The following is a 21,168-nucleotide window of genomic DNA, read 5'->3' on the forward strand; positions in this document are numbered from 1 at the left end:
GGGAACAGCGTCTTTGTCTGGGGAACAGCGTTGGGATTCACCTGGGACATTCACAAATGGGTCGCTCCATTCTCCGTTGACTTTGGCGGTTGGGAAGTAGCAGACAAGCCCGTCTGAGATAGACGGACGGCCCAGTCTGTCTCTCCCAAAACCCTGCTGTTTGGAACATGTCAAATACGCCCCTGTCCACTCGCCGTCAACCACAGGTCCAGTTTGGCTTTGAATGCAGACACTTTATCTGCACCAAGTTCAATGTAATTACTGCACAAATAGCCTAGAATTGTATATAATTATTATTTTAAATTAGTTATTTATCCTTTCTGTGCGGCACGGTAGTGAATGTGCAGCACCCCGATACCGGTCTGTGGCCCTGTGGTTGGGGACCGCTGCTCTAGTGTACAATGTGTCCTCATCTGAGGCATCATGGAAACTATTGGTCTCTTGAGTTTATTGGACCTAAAGTTGTCTGAAAGAGTGTTGTGAGAATCATTGGTTTGCAGAGAAAATATCTAGTTATCACGAGACACAGTGTTATGTTGTTAGACAATCAGTGTACTGTGGGCTGCCTATCAGTGTGGTTTATCTAAGACCATCTGACTCCAGGGTTCATTAGCCAAACGTTGCAGATAGAAATGCCATGAAAAGAGCCTAAACGATATCCTCTACAGGTCATAGATATGTTTGTTGTACGTAAGCATATTTCTATCTGATTGTTCCAAAGCATCCTGCTGCACGTGTTGTGTGGTGAAATGAGATACAACATTCTGTTTGGTACAGCACCACCAAGGTTTATTATTCACATGCTTCATCATCCCAAACCATATCTGTGTCAAGGCACATATCTTATATACTGCATAGAGGTAACATTAGGTCTGTCTGACATTTAGTAGTACTGATAAATATTTCACACACTGGTTCCCCAATAGTGGTCTGAGAAGGTACTGCAAATTCCTTGAAAATAAATGACAATGAAGGAATACGGGGAAAATGGTCTCTTCCCCTTCAGTTCCTGGTCCAGGATGGGAAGTAGTTGGTGGCTATCTGGGTGGTGAGGCATGAGGGTGTATCTTTGGTCAGTCTAGTGGTTGATGGTGTATCAACAGCATGCTGATCCCGTTGAGTCTTATAAGTGATAGAGGATCTTTGGTCTATAATGGGTCTTTACATAGGGAGTGTGTACCTGCTCGGTCCCTAGTTACTAGGACCCTAGTTATCATTGTTGGCCTGGTGTGTGCGGTCCCTAGTTACCATTGTTGGCCTGGTGTGTGCGGTCCCTAGTTACCATTGTTGGCCTGGTGTGTGCGGTCCCTAGTTACCATTGTTGGCCTGGTGTGTGCGGTCCCTAGTTACCATTGTTGGCCTGGTGTGTGCGGTCCCTAGTTACCATTGTTGGCCTGGTGTTTTTGGTATATATCCAGGTACTCCTGGACGTCACTAGGTGACCCCAGCACCACGGGAACTCTCTGGTGGATGTTGATTGGCTGAATGTCCAGGACGTTCTGACTTCCTGTGGTTGCCATACCGCCTGCCTGCTCGATGATGAACGCCATGGGGTTGCACTCATACAGCAGACGCAGCTAGAACACAGAGAACACTTAATATTACAGAATATCTTCCTAATATTGAGTTCACCCCCTTTTTCCCTCAGAACAGCCTCAATTCATCAAGGTGTCCAAAGCGTTCCACAGGCCCATGTTGACTCATGCTTCCCACAGCTGTTTCAAGTTAGTTGGATGGTCTTTGGGTGGTGGACCATTCTTGATACACACAGGAAACGGTTGAAGTTCTTGACACAAACTGAAGTACCTGGCACGGCACCTATTACCATAACCCACTTAAATCTTTCGTCATGTCCCTCCACCCTCTGAACACAATCCATGTCTCAGATTAAAGAAGGATTTTTAAACCTGGTCTCATCCTCTTCATCTACACTGATGGAAGTGGATCTAACAGGTGACATCAATAAGGGATCATAGCTTTCACCTGAACAGTCTGTCATGGAAAGAATAGGTGTTCATAATGGCCTGGTATTCATAGCAGACTTTGAAAAGACAACTGGAATTTATATATACACATGCCTGGACTATTTTAAATTGAGAATCTCTTTAACCCATTGTATAAGTTATGTATAGTAAACTCCAGGTGTAAAATAGTAACTAATGGCTACTTCTCAGAAAGTATTAAATTGTCAAGAGGAGAAAAACAAGGTTGTCCCCTATCAGCATATCTATTTATTATATTAAAAATCAGATCCAACAATAATAAAAGGGGCTAGAAATTCAGGGCTTTAAAAACAAAGCTGTCATTGCACCCATGGTCTGATGGTGATGTGGGTATACTCGTTATTCATATCCCAAAAGAAAGGAATGATCTCACTACAGTAGATTTTAATATTAAGTTAACAACAAATCACCCTAATTCATTCTTTAGTCATATCCCAGTTTACCTATTTACTTATGGTCCTGCCTACACCTAACGACATGTTTAAATTATGAGCAAAAATATATTCCACTTATTTGGAACAAGCCAGAAAAGATTTAACGGGCCTATTTATATAATGAATTCGGAGGGCAGAAATTATTAAAGCATTAGACCTCTCACTAAAGGCTTCAGTCATACTTAAATCCAAACTGGTTTTCCAGCAAATTAGTAAGAATGACCTTTTCCCATTTAGTCAGATTACAACCTCTCACACAGTTATTTGATAACGAAATAATCTCCAGAATATCTCTATTTTTTAAAACAAGCCATAGGAATTGGTTGCAATTTCAGTTTAATCCACCAAAATACAAATTGATTTATGTATATGAGGATACAACCATCCCAGCTCTGTAGATTTTGCTGCGAAGAGAATGATTAGATTACATACCAAAACAAGTGATCTATATACATACACAAACAAAAACACCATGAAATGATATTACTGAGTTACAGTTCATATAAAGGAAATGAATCAACACATTCATTTGGCCCTAATCTATGGATTTCACATGACTGGGCACAACCAAATCCTGAATGAGTTTTTCCCAAACAAAAGGGCTTGATTACAGACAGAAATCCTCCTCAGTTTAATCAGCTGTCCAGGTGGCTGGTCTCAGATGATCACGTGAAGAAGCTGTGGATGTCCTGGGCTCTAAAATGACGTTGGAGGCGGATATTCCTGCAGTTAGCATGCCAATTGCACGTGTAGCCGATGTGAAATGGCTAGCTAGTTAGTGGTGGTGCGCGCTAGTGGCGTTTCAATCGGTGACGTCACTTGCTCTGAGACACTCTGAAGTAGTGGTTCCCCTTGCTCCTCAAGGGCCGCAGCTTTTGTGGAGTGATGGGTAACGATGCTTCGAGGGTGACTGTTGACGTGTGCAGAGCGTCCCTGGTTCGCGCCCAGGTCGGGGCGAGGGGACGGACGTAAATTCTATACTGTTACACACGCTTCCTCAACTTGTTGTGTGTTGTGACAAAACTGCACATTTTAGAGTGGCCTTTTATTGTCCCCAGCACAAGGTGCACCTGTGTTAAGATGCTTCTTGATATTCCACACCTGTCAGGTGGATGGATTATCTTGGCAACGGAGAAATGCTCACTAACGGGTGAAATCAAGTATGTGCACAACACATGAGAGAAATCAGCGTTTTGTGCGTATGGAACATTTCCGTGATCTTTTATTTCAGCTCATGGAACCAACACTGTACATGTTGAGTTAATTTTTTTGTTCTGTATAAATTGGAAGTAGAAGCCTAAGTATTGTTATCCATTAATTTACTCCAATTAGGGGAGGGGGTGGGTGTTGGGGGACAATAATAAATATATTATTCAACAGAACCACATCCTTACACACAACCGTCACTGTTCTGAAGACATCACTGTTGTGACATGAACACCACCTCCGTTTCCTATTTCAGCTCCGGCTCTTCTGCTTTCAGCAATAGAGGAGATGAACACACATTGATCACATTGTGACCCTCCACATTAGGAAACTAAACAAGCCAGGACACAAAGCTACAACATATTGACCCATCTTTCCCCTTGAGAGGGTTAGAGGTCAGGGCCCACCTTTCCCTCTGGGCTCTTGACGTTAGCAGGGTAGAGGAAGATTCCTCCGTAGACCAGGGTCCTGTGGACGTCTGCTACCATAGAACCCACATAGCGGGCACCGTACGGGGCACTGCCATCCTGAGACACAGAGTAAGGGTTAGCCCCTGACCCACAAACACAGTTACAGTCTAAATGGTTAGCCAATAACAGGGGGACATTTCACCATTGTAGCTGTTCTGTATACTGCCAGTTTTAGATGTTTATGAGAAAATAATCTCAAGCCTAACCTTGGGGAACTACTTTGTGTGCATGTACTTCGGGGAACTACTTTGTGTGCATGTACCTCGGGGAACTACTTTGTGTGCATGTACCTCGGGGAACTACTTTGTGTGCAGGTACCTCGGGGAACTACTTTGTGTGCAGGTACCTCGGGGAACTACTTTGTGTGCAGGTACCTCGGGGAACTACTTTGTGTGCAGGTACCTCGGGGAACTACTTTGTGTGCAGGTACCTCGGGGAACTACTTTGTGTGCAGGTACCTCGGGGAACTACTTTGTGTGCAGGTACCTCGGGGAACTACTTTGTGTGCAGGTACCTCGGGGAACTACTTTGTGTGCAGGTACCTCGGGGAACTACTTTGTGTGCAGGTACCTCGGGGAACTACTTTGTGTGCAGGTACCTCGGGGAACTACTGGGAACTACTTTGTGTGCAGGTACCTCGGGGAACTACTGTGAACTACTTTGTGTGCACGTACCTTGGGGAACTTCTTCTTTTGCAGGTACTCCGTAACAGCGGGGTCAAAGTATTTGGAGTATCCTTCATTCAGACTGTAGATATTCCCTTTCGGTTTGATCTTCAGATCTCTGTCCACCAGAATGAACTCACCTATGGCCTGACAGAGATAGATATATAAACAATCCAATCACCAGACAGACATGAATGATCCAATCACCGGACAGAAAGCTGGATGCATTAACATGAATGATCCAATCACCGGACAGACAGCTGGATACATTAACATGAATGATCCAATCACCGGACAGACAGCTGGATACATTAACATGAATGATCCAATCACCGGACAGACAGCTGGATACATTAACATGAATGATCCAATCACCGGACAGACAGCTGGATACATTAACATGAATGAAAGGTCCAGTAAGAGTTATAACAGCTGTGGGTAGAGGAAGGTACTCAAGGGGACAAGCAGTAGTTGACTTCCTGCCCGGTAGTGGGTGTGTACTGACCGGGTCCAACATGAAGCAGTTGACCCCCTGCCCAGTGGACAGTACCATCATGGTGGCGCTGCCATAGAGGGCGTATCCAGCCGCAACGATGTTCCTACCGGGCTGCAGCGCGTCGTTCTCACACGGGTCGTCCTCTGTCGTCTGGAACACACACCGGACTATTGGTTGATTGATTTGATCATTTGAAGAAAAAAAAATGCATCTACAGTGGTAAGAAACAGGATGTGAACCCTTTGGAATTACCTGGATTTCTGTATAAATTTGTCATAACATTTGATCTGATCTTCATCTAGGGTCACAACAATAGACAAACACAGTCTGCTTAAACTACTAACACGCAAATAATTATACGTTTATACGTATATTATACGTCATGTCTTTATTGAACACACTGTGTAAACATTCACAGTGCAGGGTGGGAAAAGTATGTGAACCCTTGGATTTAATAACTGGTTGACCCTCCTTTGGCAGCAATAACCTCAACTAAACGTTTTCTATAGTTGTGGATCAGACCTGCACAACGGTCAGGAGGAATTTTGGACCGTTCCTCTTTACAAAACTGTTTCAGTTCAGCAATATTCTTGTGATGTCTGGTGTGAACCGCTCTCGAGGTCATGCCACAGCATTTTAAATTGGGTTGAGGTCAGGACTCTGACTGGGCCACTCCAGAAGGTCAGGACTCTGACTGGGCCACTCCAGAAGGTCAGGACTCTGACTGGGCCACTCCAGAAGGTCAGGACTCTGACTGGGCCACTCCAGAAGGTCAGGACTCTGACTGGGCCACTCCAGAAGGTCAGGACTCTGACTGGGCCCCTCCAGAAGGTCAGGACTCTGACTGGGCCCCTCCAGAAGGTGTATTTTATTTCTGTTGAAGCCGTTCTGTTGTTGATTTACATCTGTGTTTTGGGTCGTTGTCCTGTTGCATCACCCAAATTCTATTGACCTTCAATTGGCAGACAGATAGCCTTACATTCTCCTGCAAAATGTCTTGATCAACTTGGGAATTCATTTTTCCTTCGATGAGAGCAAGCTGTCCAGGCCCTGAGGCAACAAAGCAGACCCAAACCATGATGCTCCCTCCACCAGACTTTACAGTTGGGATGAGGTTTTGATGTTGGTGTGCTGGGCCTTTTTTCTCCACACAGTGTTGTGTGATCCTTCCAAAAACTCAACTGTAGTTTCATCTGTCCACAGAATATTTTGCCAGTAGCGCTGTGGAACATCCAGGTGCACTTTTGCAAACTTCAGACGTGCAGCAATGTTTTTTTTGGACAGCAGTGTCTTATTCCGTGGTCTCCTGCCCTGAACACACTTCTTGTTTATTGTTTTATGTATCATAGACTCGTCAGAGATGTTAGCATGTTCCAGAGATTTCTGTAAGTCTTTATCTGACACTCTAGGATTCTTCTTAACCACATTGAGCATTCTGCGCTGTGCTCTTGTAGCAACAGTGCTGAACTTTCTCCATTTATAGACAATTTGTCTTACCATGGACTGATGAACGTCAAGGCTTTTAGAGATACTTTTGTAACCCTTTCCTGCTTTATGCAAGTCAACAATTCTTAATCTTAGGTCTTCTGAGATCTTTTGTTCGAGGCATGGTTGATATCAGGCAATGCTCCTTGTGAATAGCAAACAAATGTTGACTGTTTTTTATAGGGCAAGGCCTCTCTAACCAACATCTCCAATCTCATCTCACTGATTGGACTCCAGGTTAGCTTGACTCCTGAGTCCAATTATCTTTTGGAGAAGTCATTAGCTATTAGCGGGTTCACATAATTTAATCATTGTATCGGTTGTAAAAAGTATGTATAATTTCTGTGTTTTAGTTTAAGCACACTGTGTTTGTCTATCGTTGTGACTTAGATGAAAACCAGATCAAATTGTATGCAGAAATCCAGGTAATTCCAAAGGGTTCACATACTTTTTCTTGCCACTGTATAAAGCTAAATACATTAGGTCTCAAAGCACTTTATAGAACACATACATACAAACCCAGCCTGGTCAAACACACTGACCGCTGGGTTCACCTTCTGTTTGGTTAAAAACAAGGTGAGATATGGCTCCTGTAGAGAAGCCTATAGAATACAGACCTTTTTAAAGACAGCAAAGATGGTGCCGATGGAAGCCAGGCAGTCGATGTTGGAGGAACCATCCAGAGGGTCAAAACACACCACGTATTTACCCTGGAGGAGAGACCAGGGGAGTCAAAACACACCACGTATTTACCCTGGAGGAGAGACCAGGGGAGTCAAAACACACCACGTATTTACCCTGGAGGAGAGACCAGGGAGAGTCAAACACACCACGTATTTACCCTGGAGGAGAGACCAGGGGAGTCAAAACACACCACGTATTTACCCTGGAGGAGAGACCAGGGGAGTCAAAACACACCACGTATTTACCCTGGAGGAGAGACCAGGGGAGTCAAAACACACCACGTATTTACCCTGGAGGAGAGACCAGGGGAGTCAAAACACACCACGTATTTACCCTGGAGGAGACCAGATACAAAATAATAATTTGTATTATGCTCATCAGTGCAGGGATAGAACCAAAATGTGGACTTTCTGGTGGGTTGCCCCCCTGCTCTTAACAGCAATGCTGCCAGAATTTGAATAACCTTTGGTCCAATAACTAACCTTCGTCTGGTTCTACTATCATCCCTCTGACACCAGAACAACAGCGTTAGTTATCTGTCTGTCTGGTTCTACTATCATCCCTCTGACACCAGAACAACAGCGTTAGTTACCTGGTCTGTCTGGTTCTACTATCATCCCTCTGACACCAGAACAACAGCGTTAGTTACCGGTCTGTCTGGTTCTACTATCATCCCTCTGACACCAGAACAACAGCGTTAGTTACCGGTCTGTCTGGTTCTACTATCATCCCTCTGACACCAGAACAACAGCGTTAGTTACCTGTCTGTCTGGTTCTACTATCATCCCTCTGGCACCAGAACAACAGCGTTAGTTACCGGTCTGTCTGGTTCTACTATCATCCCTCTGACACCAGAACAACAGCGTTAGTTACCGGTCTGTCTGGTTCTACTATCATCCCTCTGACACCAGAACAACAGCGTTAGTTACCTGTCTGTCTGGTTCTACTATGATGGCTGTCTCATCCTCCTCTGACACCAGGACACAGGATGTGAAGGAGGATTTGATCATGTTGATAACCAGGTTGTTAGACAGGATGTCCAGCTTCTTCACCTGGTCCCCCGTCACATTGGTGCTGCCCGCTATGCCATACCTGGGAAGACGAGAGGAGACGCAATTAGTACCCACTACCCATCTCATTGGTGCTGCCCGCTATGCCATACCTGTCAACCAGGGGAGAGACAGAACCGCCACCTCCTAACCACCGTCGCCACCTCCTAACCACCGTCGCCACCTCCTAACCACCGTCGCCACCTCCTAACCACCGCCACCTCCTAACCGCCGCCACCTCCTAACCGCCGCCACCTCCTAACCGCCGCCACCTCCTAACCGCCGCTACCTCCTAACCGCCGCTACCTCCTAACCACCGCTACGTCCTAACCACCTAACCACCGCTACCTCCTAACCACCTCCTAACCACCGCTACCTCCTAACCACCGCTACCTCCTAACCACCGCTACCTCCTAACCACCGCTACGTCCTAACCACCTAACCACCGCTACCTCCTAACCACCTCCTAACCGCCGCTACCTCCTAACCGCCGCTACCTCCTAACCGCCGCTACCTCCTAACCGCCGCTACCTCCTAACCGCCGCTACCTCCTAACCGCCGCTACCTCCTAACCGCCGCTACCTCCTAACCGCCGCTACCTCCTAACCGCCTCCACCTCCTAACCGCCTCCACCTCCTAACCTCCGCTACCTCCTAACCTCCTAACCACCGCTACCTCCTAACCACCGCTACCTCCTAACCGCAGCTACCTCCTAACCGCAGCTACCTCCTAACCGCAGCTACCTCCTAACCACCTCCTAACCGCCGCTACCTCCTAACCGCCGCTACCTCCTAACCGCCTCCACCTCCTAACCTCCGCTACCTCCTAACCTCCGCTACCTCCTAACCTCCGCTACCTCCTAACCTCCTAACCACCGCTACCTCCTAACCACCTCCACCTCCTAACCGCCGCTACCTCCTAACCGCAGCTACCTCCTAACCACCTCCTAACCGCCGCTACCACCTAACCACCGCTACCTCCTAACCACCTCCTAACCGCCGCTACCTCCTAACCGCCGCTACCTCCTAACCGCCGCTACCTCCTAACCGCCGCTACCTCCTAACCGCCGCTACCTCCTAACCGCCGCCACCTCCTAACCGCCGCTACCTCCTAACCGCCGCTACCTCCTAACCGCTCCTCCTAACCGCTACCTCCTAACCGTCCACCTAACCTCCTAACCGCGCTCCTACCTCCTAACCGCCGCTACCTCCTAACCGCCAACTCAACCGCTACCTCCTAACCGCCGCTACCTCCTAACCACCTAACCACCGCTACCTCCTAACCACCTAACCACCGCTACGTCTAACCACCGCTACGTCTGCATGCCAACGCCACCTCAGCACCACCTTTAAGGAGCATGCCAACCCCACCTCAGCATTTCGGCTACATTTCATACAAAGACGTATCCTGGGGATCATCAACTAGATTCAGCTGGGGGCCAATTTCCTTGGGGGATGGTCGTGGTGCAGGAACTTAATTAGAAATCATTTGTAGACTGCAAATTGGCAGCAACAAGCACAGACAGTCTGACTAAAACATAATAATTTCAAACCTTGCTGAGGAAAAATTATCTACACACAACACACCATAATTACAAAGCAAAAACCGTTTTTCATAAATGTTTGCAAATGTATATATAAAAAATAAAAATCTATAAAAGGTGTTTTTGCTTCATCATTATGGTGTGTTGTGTGTAGATATGCCTACAAACCTGACTCAGTTACACCAGGTCAAAATTCACCCAACTTATTGTGGGAAGCTTGTGGAAGACTAACCAAAATGTTTGATCCAAGGTAAACAATTTAAAGGCTAATTGAGTGTATGTAAACTTCTGACCCACTGGGAATGTGATGAAAGAAATAAAAATAAAAATCAATTTCACATTCTTAAAATAAAGTGGTGATCCTAACTGACCTAAAACAGGGAATTTTTACTAGGATTAAATGTCAGGAATTGTGAAAAACTGAGTTTAAATGTATTTGGCTAAGGTGTATGTAAACTTCAGACTTCAACTGTATGTGTCTCTAATGAGAGACAGATTAGTCCTGTCGGTTGATGTGCTGGTTTTAGTTGACCAGTGCTCTTTCACAAAAACAACTCCACATTACCACATGTAAAGATAACCAAATATGTGCCAAGTGTGATACTGCAATTTTGAAATGAGGAAGTGAGTGCGATTGTGTATACCAAAAACACTGTCCTTCTCTCAGCACATATCAAAGCTCCAGGATAAGGTTAAATCTAGACCTGGTTTCCTCTATCGTAATCACTCCTCTTTCACCCCAGCTGCCAAACTAACCTTGATTCAGATGACCATCCTACCCATGCTAGATTACGGAGAAATAATTTATAGATCGGCAGGTAAGGGTGCTCTCTAGCGGCTAGATGTTCTTTACCATTCTGCCATCAGATTTACCACCAATGCTCCTTATAGGACACATCACTGCACTCTATACTCCTCTGTAAACTGGTCATCTCTGTATACCCGTCGCAAGACCCACTGGTTGATGCTTATTTATAAAACCCTCTTAGACCTCACACCCCCCTATCTGAGATACCTACTGCCTGTCTTGCCAGTCACTTTCTGTTAAAGGTCCCCAAAGGACACACATCCCTGGGTCGCTCGTCTTTTCAGTTCACTGCAGCTATCGACTGGAATGAGCTGCAAGAAAACTCAAACTGGACAGTTTTATCTCAGAATCTTCATTCAAAGACTCAATCATGGACACTCTTACTGACAGTTGTGGCTGCTTTGCATGATGTATTGTTGTCTCTACCTTCTTGACCTTTGTGCTGTTGTCTGTGTCCAATAATGTTTGTACCATGTTTTGTGTTGCTACCATGTTGTGTTGTTGTCATGTGTTGCTACCATGTTGTGTAAATAAAAGAATGACTTGTCTAGTTAAATAAAGGTTAAATAAAAATAAACAAATACCACATCAAATGGAATGTGAAGGTACATAAAATACAGCTACCTACCTTACCTATGTGATTGGTCAAACAGCCTGATAACCTTAGTGCCTAGGCTACCCTCTGCTGAGTGGAGACTGGTTCACTAGAATGGCTGGAACGGAGCCAATCAAACCACCTGTTTGATACCATTCAATTCGCTTTATTGGCATGACGTAACAAATGTACATATTGCCAAAACTTTGGAGATTTACAATATTATTTGAATTATCACTTTTGTCAACAGTAACAACAATAACCAAGGGTCAAATTCACCATCCATTGAACAATAACAATAAGCATACAGTAGAGGACATGTGCAGGTTGATTGGTCTGTCAGACACTGTCCCTCATCTTATAGCAGGCAGCAATGTAGTGCGCTGCCAACCCACAGCTCTCTGCGTCCTCCCCCAACAGGATGGGAGCCTGCTCTCATCAGAGAGGTCTTTGAAACCGTGAATAAGGGATTCAAATTTGGGGAAAAGACAATAATTGTTCTACATTTTGTCAAGAAATGCAGCTCCGTCTCAGGTTCTGCTGTGGTGCAGTGGTTACACAGCCTTTCCTCTACAGGGAGCCAGGTTTTCCTGTGTCTACCCTTCAATGACAAGGCTGTGCTCACTGAGCCTGTACTTTGTCAAGGTTTGTCTAAGGTTTTGATCAGTAACCATGGTCAAATAGTTTGCCACGGTGTACTGTCGATTTAGGGCCAGATAGTACTGCATTTTGCTTTGTGTTTGTGCTTCCCAATAATTGATTTGACTGTGTTATAATTTGGTTTATTCTGATTGATTGGATGTTCTGATCAGGAGGCTTCAGTGTGTTAGTAGAACAGGTTAGTGAACTCAGACCAGCTGGATGAGGGGACTGAGGCTCCTCAGTGTTTAGTAGAACTGGTTAGTGAACCTCAGGACCAGCTGGATGAGGGGACTGAGGCTTCAGTGTGGTAGTAGAACAGGTTAGTGAACTCAGCCCCAGGACCAGCTGGATGAGGGGACTGAGGCTTCAGTGTGTTAGTAGAACCAGGCCCAGTGAACTCAGTGAACCCCAGGACCAGCTGGATGAGGGGACTGAGGCTTCAGTGTGTAGTAGAACAGGTTAGTGAACTCTGAGCCCCCAGCCCCAGGACCAGCTGGATGAGGGGACTGAGGCTTCAGTGTGTTAGTAGAACAGGCTAGTGAACTCAGCCCCAGGACCAGCTGGATGAGGGACTGAGGCTTCAGTGTGTTAGTAGAACAGGCTAGTGAACTCAGCCCCAGGACCAGCTGGATGAGGGGACTGAGGCTTCAGTGTGTTAGTAGAACAGGCTAGTGAACTCAGCCCCAGGACCAGCTGGATGAGGGGACTGAGGCTTCAGTGTGTTAGTAGAACAGGCTAGTGAACTCAGCCCCAGGACCAGCTGGATGAGGGGACTGAGGCTTCAGTGTGTTAGTAGAACAGGCTAGTGACCAGCCCCAGGACCAGCTGGATGAGGGGACTGAGGCTTCAGTGTGTTAGTAGAACAGGCTAGTGAACTCAGCCCCAGGACCAGCTGGATGAGGGGACTGAGGCTTCAGTGTGTTAGTAGAACAGGCTAGTGAACTCAGCCCCAGGACCAGCTGGATGAGGGGACTGAGGCTTCAGTGTGTTAGTAGAACAGGTTAGAACTCAGCCCCAGGACCAGCTGGATGAGGGGACTGAGGCTCAGTGTGTTAGTAGAACAGGCTAGTGAACTCAGCCCCAGGACCAGCTGGATGAGGGGACTGAGGCTTCAGTGTGTTAGTAGAACAGGCTAGTGAACTCAGCCCCAGGACCAGCTGGATGAGGGGACTGAGGCTTCAGTGTGTTAGTAGAACAGGTTTGTGAACTCAGCCCCAGGACCAGCTGGATGAGGGGACTGAGGCTTCAGTGTGTTAGTAGAACAGGTTTGTGAACTCAGCCCCAGGACCAGCTGGATGAGGGGACTGAGGCTTCAGTGTGTTAGTAGAACAGGCTAGTGAACTCAGCCCCAGGACCAGCTGGATGAGGGGACTGTATTTTAGATGTTAACAAAACTGAATTGCTCTTTTTTGAGTTATTATTAATGGATATTGGCCTAATTCTGCCCTGCGTGCATTGATAGTAGTTTTCCTCTGAACATGTAGGAGAATCTTACAGAACTCTGCATGCAGGGTTTCAATGGGGGTGTTTGTCCCATTTGGTAAATCTTGTTTTGCAAGTGGATCTCGCACCTCGCTGCCATAAAGTGCAATTGGTTCAATGACAGGCAATTCGTTTCAGGTATTTCAACTTGAATTTGAATGGCGTAAGTTTCCCTGCGGTCTGCCTCTCATTCATAAATTGTCTCTCCAATGAGAGAGAGAGAGAGAGACAGACAAGTCCTATTTTGTTAGAAGGCATGCCTGCTAAGTGTGATGATAATTACTTACAGGTTGGCGATGCCAGCTTTCCTCACCGCGGTGGAGATGGCTTTGACGGCCGTGCACATCGAGTTGAGCAGGGTAGTGAGCTCCCCTGTCCCCTTCGCTTTCCTCCCTTCCTCCAGCACAAACCGGGTTAAAGTCACCACGTTGGTATCAAAAGAGCCTCGGTCAGACATGACTGCAAAGATCGTAGAGCGGCGGGCCAGAAGAGTCCTGAATGATAATGTTGACTACAAATCAAACAATGAAATGCCTGACTGTTAACGCGGAACTTTGAGATAAGAGAGGGTAGTAAAGACAGGACAGCCAATCCGAAGTGAAAGCGCACAGGGAAAGGGGAGTGGCCGGCCGGGTGGAAACAATGGTTTATTCGATTATGCTGAGCCGTGGGGCACCGGTCTATGGCCCGTGACATAAAACGGGCAAAAGCGGTAGGCTTCTTCTTCCTCTGTGGGGTTTACCGTGGTTGGCATCTAACACTATGGTGCATTACCGCCACCTACTGAACCCCCCCTCCCACTGAAAAAAATGACCTACAGAAGTATAAAGAGGGGTTCCTGCATCACATGCACCTTCTCGGTGGAAAACACAGCGTCCTTTGTAGGGGACAATGCTGTCTGTAACCAACAATGGACTGAACTGACACTGTAGCTAGAATGGGAGGGTAAATAATAGACTCTCTCATGCCTGAAATCAAGCTGAAGCTGAGTGAATGCACAGTGTGCGCGCTTTGTCACAAAGTTGGAAGCACAGAATCGTCTAGAATGTCATTGTATGCTGTAGCGGTAAGATTTCCTTTCATTGGAACTAAGGGGGCCTGGACCATGAAAAACAGCCCAAACCCTTATTCCTCCTCCACCAAACTTTACAGTTGGCACTATGCATTGGGGCATGTAACGTTCTCATGGCATCCACCAAACCCAGATGTGTCCGTCGGACTGCCAGATGGAGAAGAGTGATTCATCAGTCCAGAGAACGTGTTTCCACTGCTCCAGAGTCCAATAGTGGCAAGTTTTACACCACTCCAGCCAATGCTTGGCATCGCGTATGGTGATCTTAGGCTTGTGTGCTGCTGCTCTGCCATGGAAACCCATTTCATGAAGCTCCCGATGAACAGTTATTGTGCTCACGTTGCTTCCGGAGGCAGTTTGGAACTCGGTAGTGAGTGTTGCAACCGAGGACAGATGATGCGCTTCAGCACTCGGCGGTCCCGTTCTGTGAGCTTGTGTGGTCTACCACGTCACGGCTGAGGCGTTGTTGCTTCTAGACGTTTCCACTTCACAATGACAGCACTTACAGTTGACTGGGGCAGCTCTAGCAGGGCAGAAATTTGACAAACTAACTTGTTGGAAAAGTGTCACGCTATGACGGTGTCACATTGAAAGTCACTGAGCTCTTCAGTAAGGCCATTCTACTGTCATTGTTTTCCTATGGAGATTGCATAGCTATGTGCTCAATTTTATACGTCTGTCACCAACGGGTGTGGCTGAAATAGCCAAAACCACTAATTTGAAGGGGTGTCCACATACTTTTGCATATATAGTGTATTAAGCTATTATAGGCCTAACTCACTATATTGTTAAATTGGAGATTATACACATTTTGCAAAACTCATGGATATCCTGGACCCACTCCAATTTGCATACCGCCACAACAAATCCACAGATGATGCAATTTCTATTGCACTCCACACTGCCCTTTCCCACCTGGACAAAAGGAACACCGATGTGAGAATGCTATTCATTGACTACAGCTCAGCATTCAACATCATAGTGCCCTCAAAACTCATCAATAAGCTAAGGACCCTGGGACTAAACACCTCCCCCTGCAACTGGATCCTGGAATTCCTGACGGGCCGCCCCCAGGTGGTAAGGGGAGGTAACAACACATCTGTCATACTGATCCTCAACACTGGGGCCCCTCAGGGGTGCGTGCCCTTCGGTACTTCTTGTTCACCCGCGACTGTGTGACCAAGCACGACTCCAACACCATCATTAAGTTTGCTGACGACACAACAGTGGTAGGCCTGATCACCAACAACGATGAGACAGCCTATAGGGAGGAGGTCAGAGACCTGGTACTGTGGTGCCAGGACAACAACCTCTCCCTCAATGTGAGCAAGATAAAGGAGCTGATCGTGGACTACAGGAAAAGGAGGGCCGAGCACGCCCCCATTCTCATTGACGGGGCTGCAGAGCAGGTTGAGAGTTTCATGTTCCTTGATGTCCACACTAAGGATCTGTCATGAATGAATCGTGAACAATAGTGAGTGAAGAAGTTACAGATGCACAAATATCATACCCCCACGACATGCTAATCTCTCACCATTAGAATAACAGGGGAGGTTAGCATTTTATATCATACCCCCAAGACATGCTAACCTCTCACCATTACAATAACAGGGGAGGTTAGCATTTTATATCATACCCCCAAGACATGCTAACCTCTCACCATTACAATAACAGGAGAGGTTAGCATTTTATATCATACCCCCAAGACATGCTAACCTCCCACCATTACAATAACAGGGGAGGTTAGCATTTTATATCATACCCCCAAGACATGCTAACCTCCCACCATTACAATAACAGGAGAGGTTAGCATTTTATATCATACTAACCTCCCACCATTACAATAACAGGAGAGGTTAGCATTTTATATCATACCCCCAAGACATGCTAACCTCCCACCATTACAATAACAGGGGAGGTTAGCATTTTATATCATACCCCCAAGACATGCTAACCTCCCACCATTACAATAACAGGGGAGGTTAGCATTTTTGGGGGGTATGATATTTGTGTGTCTAACTTTCTCACTCGTCATTATTCACGAATCATTCAGGATTATCCGTTACCACGGTAACATCCACATTAATGTAGAAGTGTTTAGAAACATATTCTATTCTTATTTACAATAAAAGTGACTCCAAAATGGGACAATACATTATTTATCATTAATTTCTGTTGGGCACAAAATCATCTGAAACACAATTAAAACAAACAACAAATGCATCCAACAAGTTGGTCGAGTCACAATGCTTGATGTGGTCATAGTGTGCTAGGAATATGGGACCAAATATTAACCCTTTGTAGTCAATGCTTGATGTGGTCATAGTGTGCTATGAATATGGGACCAAATATTAACCCTTTGTAGTCAATGCTTGATGTGGTCATAGTGTGCTAGGAATATGGGACCAAATATTAACCCTTTGTAGTCAATGCTTGATGTGGTCATTGTGTGCTAGGAATATGGGACCAAATATTAACCCTTTGTAGTCAATGCTTGATGTGGTCATAGTGTGCTAGGAATATGGGACCAAATATTAACCCTTTGTAGTCAATGCTTGATGTGGTCATAGTGTGCTATGAATATGGGACCAAATATTAACCCTTTGTAGTCAATGCTTGATGTGGTCAATGTGTGCTAGGAATATGGGACCAAATATTAACCCTTTGTAGTCAATGCTTGATGTGGTCATAGTGTGCTAGGAATATGGGACCAAATATTAACCCTTTGTAGTCATAGTGTGCTATGAATATGGGACCAAATATTAACCCTTTGTAGTCATTGTGTGCTAGGAATATGGGACCAAATATTAACCCTTTGTAGTCAATGCTTGATGTGGTCATAGTGTGCTATGAATATGGGACCAAATATTAACCCTTTGTAGTCAATGTGTGCTAGGAATATGGGACCAAATATTAACCCTTTGTAGTCATTGTGTGCTAGGAATATGGGACCAAATATTAACCCTTTGTAGTCAATGCTTGATGTGGTCATAGTGTGCTAGGAATATGGGACCAAATATTAACCCTTTGTAGTCAATGCTTGATGTGGTCATAGTGTGCTAGGAATATGGGACCAAATATTAACCCTTTGTAGTCAATGCTTGATGTGGTCATAGTGTGCTAGGAATATGGGACCAAATATTAACCCTTTGTAGTCAATGCTGATGTGGTCATAGTGTGCTCAATATGGGACCAAATATTAACCCTTTGTAGTCAATGCTTGATGTGGTCATGTGTGCTAGGAATATGGGACCAAATATTAACCCTTTGTAGTCAATGCTTGATGTGGTCATAGGTGCTAAATATGGGACCAAATATTAACCCTTTGTAGTCAATGCTTGATGTGGTCATAGTGTGCTAGGAATATGGGACCAAATATTAACCCTTTGTAGTCAATGCTTGATGTGGTCATATATGGGACCAAATATTAACCCTTTGTAGTCATAGTGTGCTAGCTATGGGACCAAATATTAACCCTTTGTAGTCAATGTGTGCTAGGAATATGGGACCAAATATTAACCCTTTGTAGTCATATAGTGTGCTAGGAATATGGGACCAAATATTAACCCTTTGTAGTCAATGCTTGATGTCATAGTGCTAGGAATATGGGACCAAATATTAACCCTTTGTAAATGTGTGCTATGAATATGGGACCAAATATTAACCCTTTGTAGTCAATGTGTGCTAGGAATATGGGACCAAATATTAACCCTTTGTAGTCAATGTGTGCTAGGAATATGGGACCAAATATTAACCCTTTGTAGTCAATGTGTGCTAGGAATATGGGACCAAATATTAACCCTTTGTAGTCAATGTGTGCTAGGAATATGGGACCAAATATTAACCCTTTGTAGTCATAGTGTGCTAGGAATATGGGACCAAATATTAACCCTTTGTAGTCATAGTGTGCTAGGAATATGGGACCAAATATTAACCCTTTGTAGTCAATGTGTGCTAGGAATATGGGACCAAATATTAACCCTTTGTAGTCAATGTGTGCTAGGAATATGGGACCAAATATTAACCCTTTGTAGTCAATGTGTGCTAGGAATATGGGACCAAATATTAACCCTTTGTAGTCAATGTGTGCTAGGAATATGGGACCAAATATTAACCCTTTGTAGTCAATGTGTGCTAGGAATATGGGACCAAATATTAACCCTTTGTAGTCAATGTGTGCTAGGAATATGGGACCAAATATTAACCCTTTGTAGTCATAGTGTGCTAGGAATATGGGACCAAATATTAACCCTTTGTAGTCAATGTGTGCTAGGAATATGGGACCAAATATTAACCCTTTGTAGTCATAGTGTGCTAGGAATATGGGACCAAATATTAACCCTTTGTAGTCAATGTGTGCTAGGAATATGGGACCAAATATTAACCCTTTGTAGTCATAGTGTGCTAGGAATATGGGACCAAATATTAACCCTTTGTAGTCAATGCTTGATGTGGTCATAGTGTGCTAGGAATATGGGACCAAATATTAACCCTTTGTAGTCAATGCTTGATGTGGTCATAGTGTGCTAGGAATATGGGACCAAATATTAACCCTTTGTAGTCAATGTGTGCTAGGAATATGGGACCAAATATTAACCCTTTGTAGTCAATGCTTGATGTGGTCATAGTGTGCTAGGAATATGGGACCAAATATTAACCCTTTGTAGTCAATGTTGATGCTAGGAATATGGGACCAAATATTAACCCTTTGTAGTCAATGTGTGGGACAAATAAAATATGGGACCAAATATTAACCCTTTGTAGTCAAATGTGTGCTAGGAATATGGGACCAAATATTAACCCTTTGTAGTCAATGTGTGCTAGGAATATGGGACCAAATATTAACCCTTTGTAGTCAATGTGTGCTAGGAATATGGGACCAAATATTAACCCTTTGTAGTCAATGTGTGCTAGGAATATGGGACCAAATATTAACCCTTTGTAGTCAATGTGTGCTAGGAATATGGGACCAAATATTAACCCTTTGTAGTCAATGTGTGCTATGAATATGGGACCAAATATTAACCCTTTGTAGTCAATGTGTGCTAGGAATATGGGACCAAATATTAACCCTTTGTAGTCAATGTGTGCTAGGAATATGGGACCAAATATTAACCCTTTGTAGTCAATGTGTGCTAGGAATATGGGACCAAATATTAACCCTTTGTAGTCAATGTGTGCTAGGAATATGGGACCAAATATTAACCCTTTGTAGTCAATGTGTGCTAGAATGTGGTCATTAACCCTTTGTAGTCATTGTGTGCTAGAATATGGGACCAAATATTAACCCTTTGTAGTCAATGTGTGCTAGGAATATGGGACCAAATCCCTTTGTAGTCAGTGTGCTAAATATGGGACCAAATATTAACCCTTTGTAGTCAATGTGTGCTAGGAATATGGGACCAAATATTAACCCTTTGTAGTCAATGTGTGCTAGGAATATGGGACCAAATATTAACCCTTTGTAGTCAATGTGTGCTAGGAATATGGGACCAAATATTAACCCTTTGTAGTCAATGTGTGCTAGGAATATGGGACCAAATATTAACCCTTTGTAGTCAATGTGTGCTAGGAATATGGGACCAAATATTAACCCTTTGTAGTCATATGTGTGCTAGGAATATGGGACCAAATATTAACCCTTTGTAGTCATAGTGTGCTAGGAATATGGGAAAATATTAACCCTTTGGTCAATGTGTGCTAAATATGGGACCAACCCCTTTGTAGTCATAGTGTGCTAGGAATATGGGACCAAATATTAACCCTTTGTAGTCATAGTGTGCTAGGAATATGGGACCAAATATTAACCCTTTGTAGTCATAGTGTGCTAGGAATATGGGACCAAATATTAACCCTTTGTAGTCATAGTGTGCTAGGAATATGGGACCAAATATTAACCCTTTGTAGTCAATGTGTGCTAGGAATATGGGACCAAATATTAACCCTTTGTAGTCAATGTGTGCTAGGAATATGGGACCAAATATTAACCCTTTGTAGTCAATGTGTGCTAGGAATATGGGACCAAATATTAACCCTTTGTAGTCAATGTGTGCTAGGAATATGGGACCAAATATTAACCCTTTGTAGTCAATGTGTGCTAGGAATATGGGACCAAATATTAACCCTTTGTAGTCAATGTGTGCTAGGAATATGGGACCAAATATTAACCCTTTGTAGTCAATGTGTGCTAGGAATATGGGACCAAATATTAACCCTTTGTAGTCAATGTGTGCTAGGAATATGGGACCAAATATTAACCCTTTGTAGTCAATGTGTGCTAGGAATATGGGACCAAATATTAACCCTTTGTAGTCAATGTGTGCTAGGAATATGGGACCAAATATTAACCCTTTGTAGTCAATGTGTGCTAGGAATATGGGACCAAATATTAACCCTTTGTAGTCATAGTGTGCTAGGAATATGGGACCAAATATTAACCCTTTGTAGTCATTGTGTGCTAGGAATATGGGACCAAATATTAACCCTTTGTAGTCAATGTGTGCTAGAATATGGGACCAAATATTAACCCTTTGT

General features: G+C 44.5%; 1 protein-coding gene across 1 annotated transcript; it reads right to left on the reverse strand.

The window, feature by feature from the left end:
• Positions 1-1,201: 1,201 nt before the first annotated feature.
• On the reverse strand, positions 1,202-14,106 carry fbp1a (fructose-1,6-bisphosphatase 1a). Its single transcript, XM_029656766.2, has 7 exons — positions 13,850-14,106; positions 8,373-8,535; positions 7,377-7,469; positions 5,284-5,424; positions 4,788-4,925; positions 4,051-4,170; positions 1,202-1,577 (listed from the first exon to the last, which is right to left on the reverse strand). The coding sequence occupies exons 1-7, from the start codon at positions 14,017-14,019 to the stop codon at positions 1,377-1,379; spliced, it is 1,026 nt and encodes a 341-aa protein (XP_029512626.1). The 5' UTR covers positions 14,020-14,106; the 3' UTR covers positions 1,202-1,376.
• Positions 14,107-21,168: the final 7,062 nt, after the last annotated feature.

The sequence above is a fragment of the Oncorhynchus nerka genome, linkage group LG13 (genome assembly GCF_034236695.1).
Source record: "Oncorhynchus nerka isolate Pitt River linkage group LG13, Oner_Uvic_2.0, whole genome shotgun sequence".
NCBI lineage: Eukaryota > Metazoa > Chordata > Actinopteri > Salmoniformes > Salmonidae > Oncorhynchus > Oncorhynchus nerka.

What these genes read in the sequence shown, in the direction of transcription:
- fbp1a (XM_029656766.2), bottom strand. Translation starts at nt 14,019, where the DNA reads ATGTCTGACCGAGGCTCTTTTGATACCAACGTGGTGACTTTAACCCGG. An exon ending in AAAGCTGGCATCGCCAACCT is followed by an intron (nt 8,536 to 13,849) that starts GTAAGTAATTAT and finishes TCGTCTTCCCAG; the next exon opens with GTATGGCATAGCGGGCAGCA. An exon ending in TAGTAGAACCAGACAGACAG is followed by an intron (nt 7,470 to 8,372) that starts GTAACTAACGCT and finishes TCTCTCCTCCAG; the next exon opens with GGTAAATACGTGGTGTGTTT.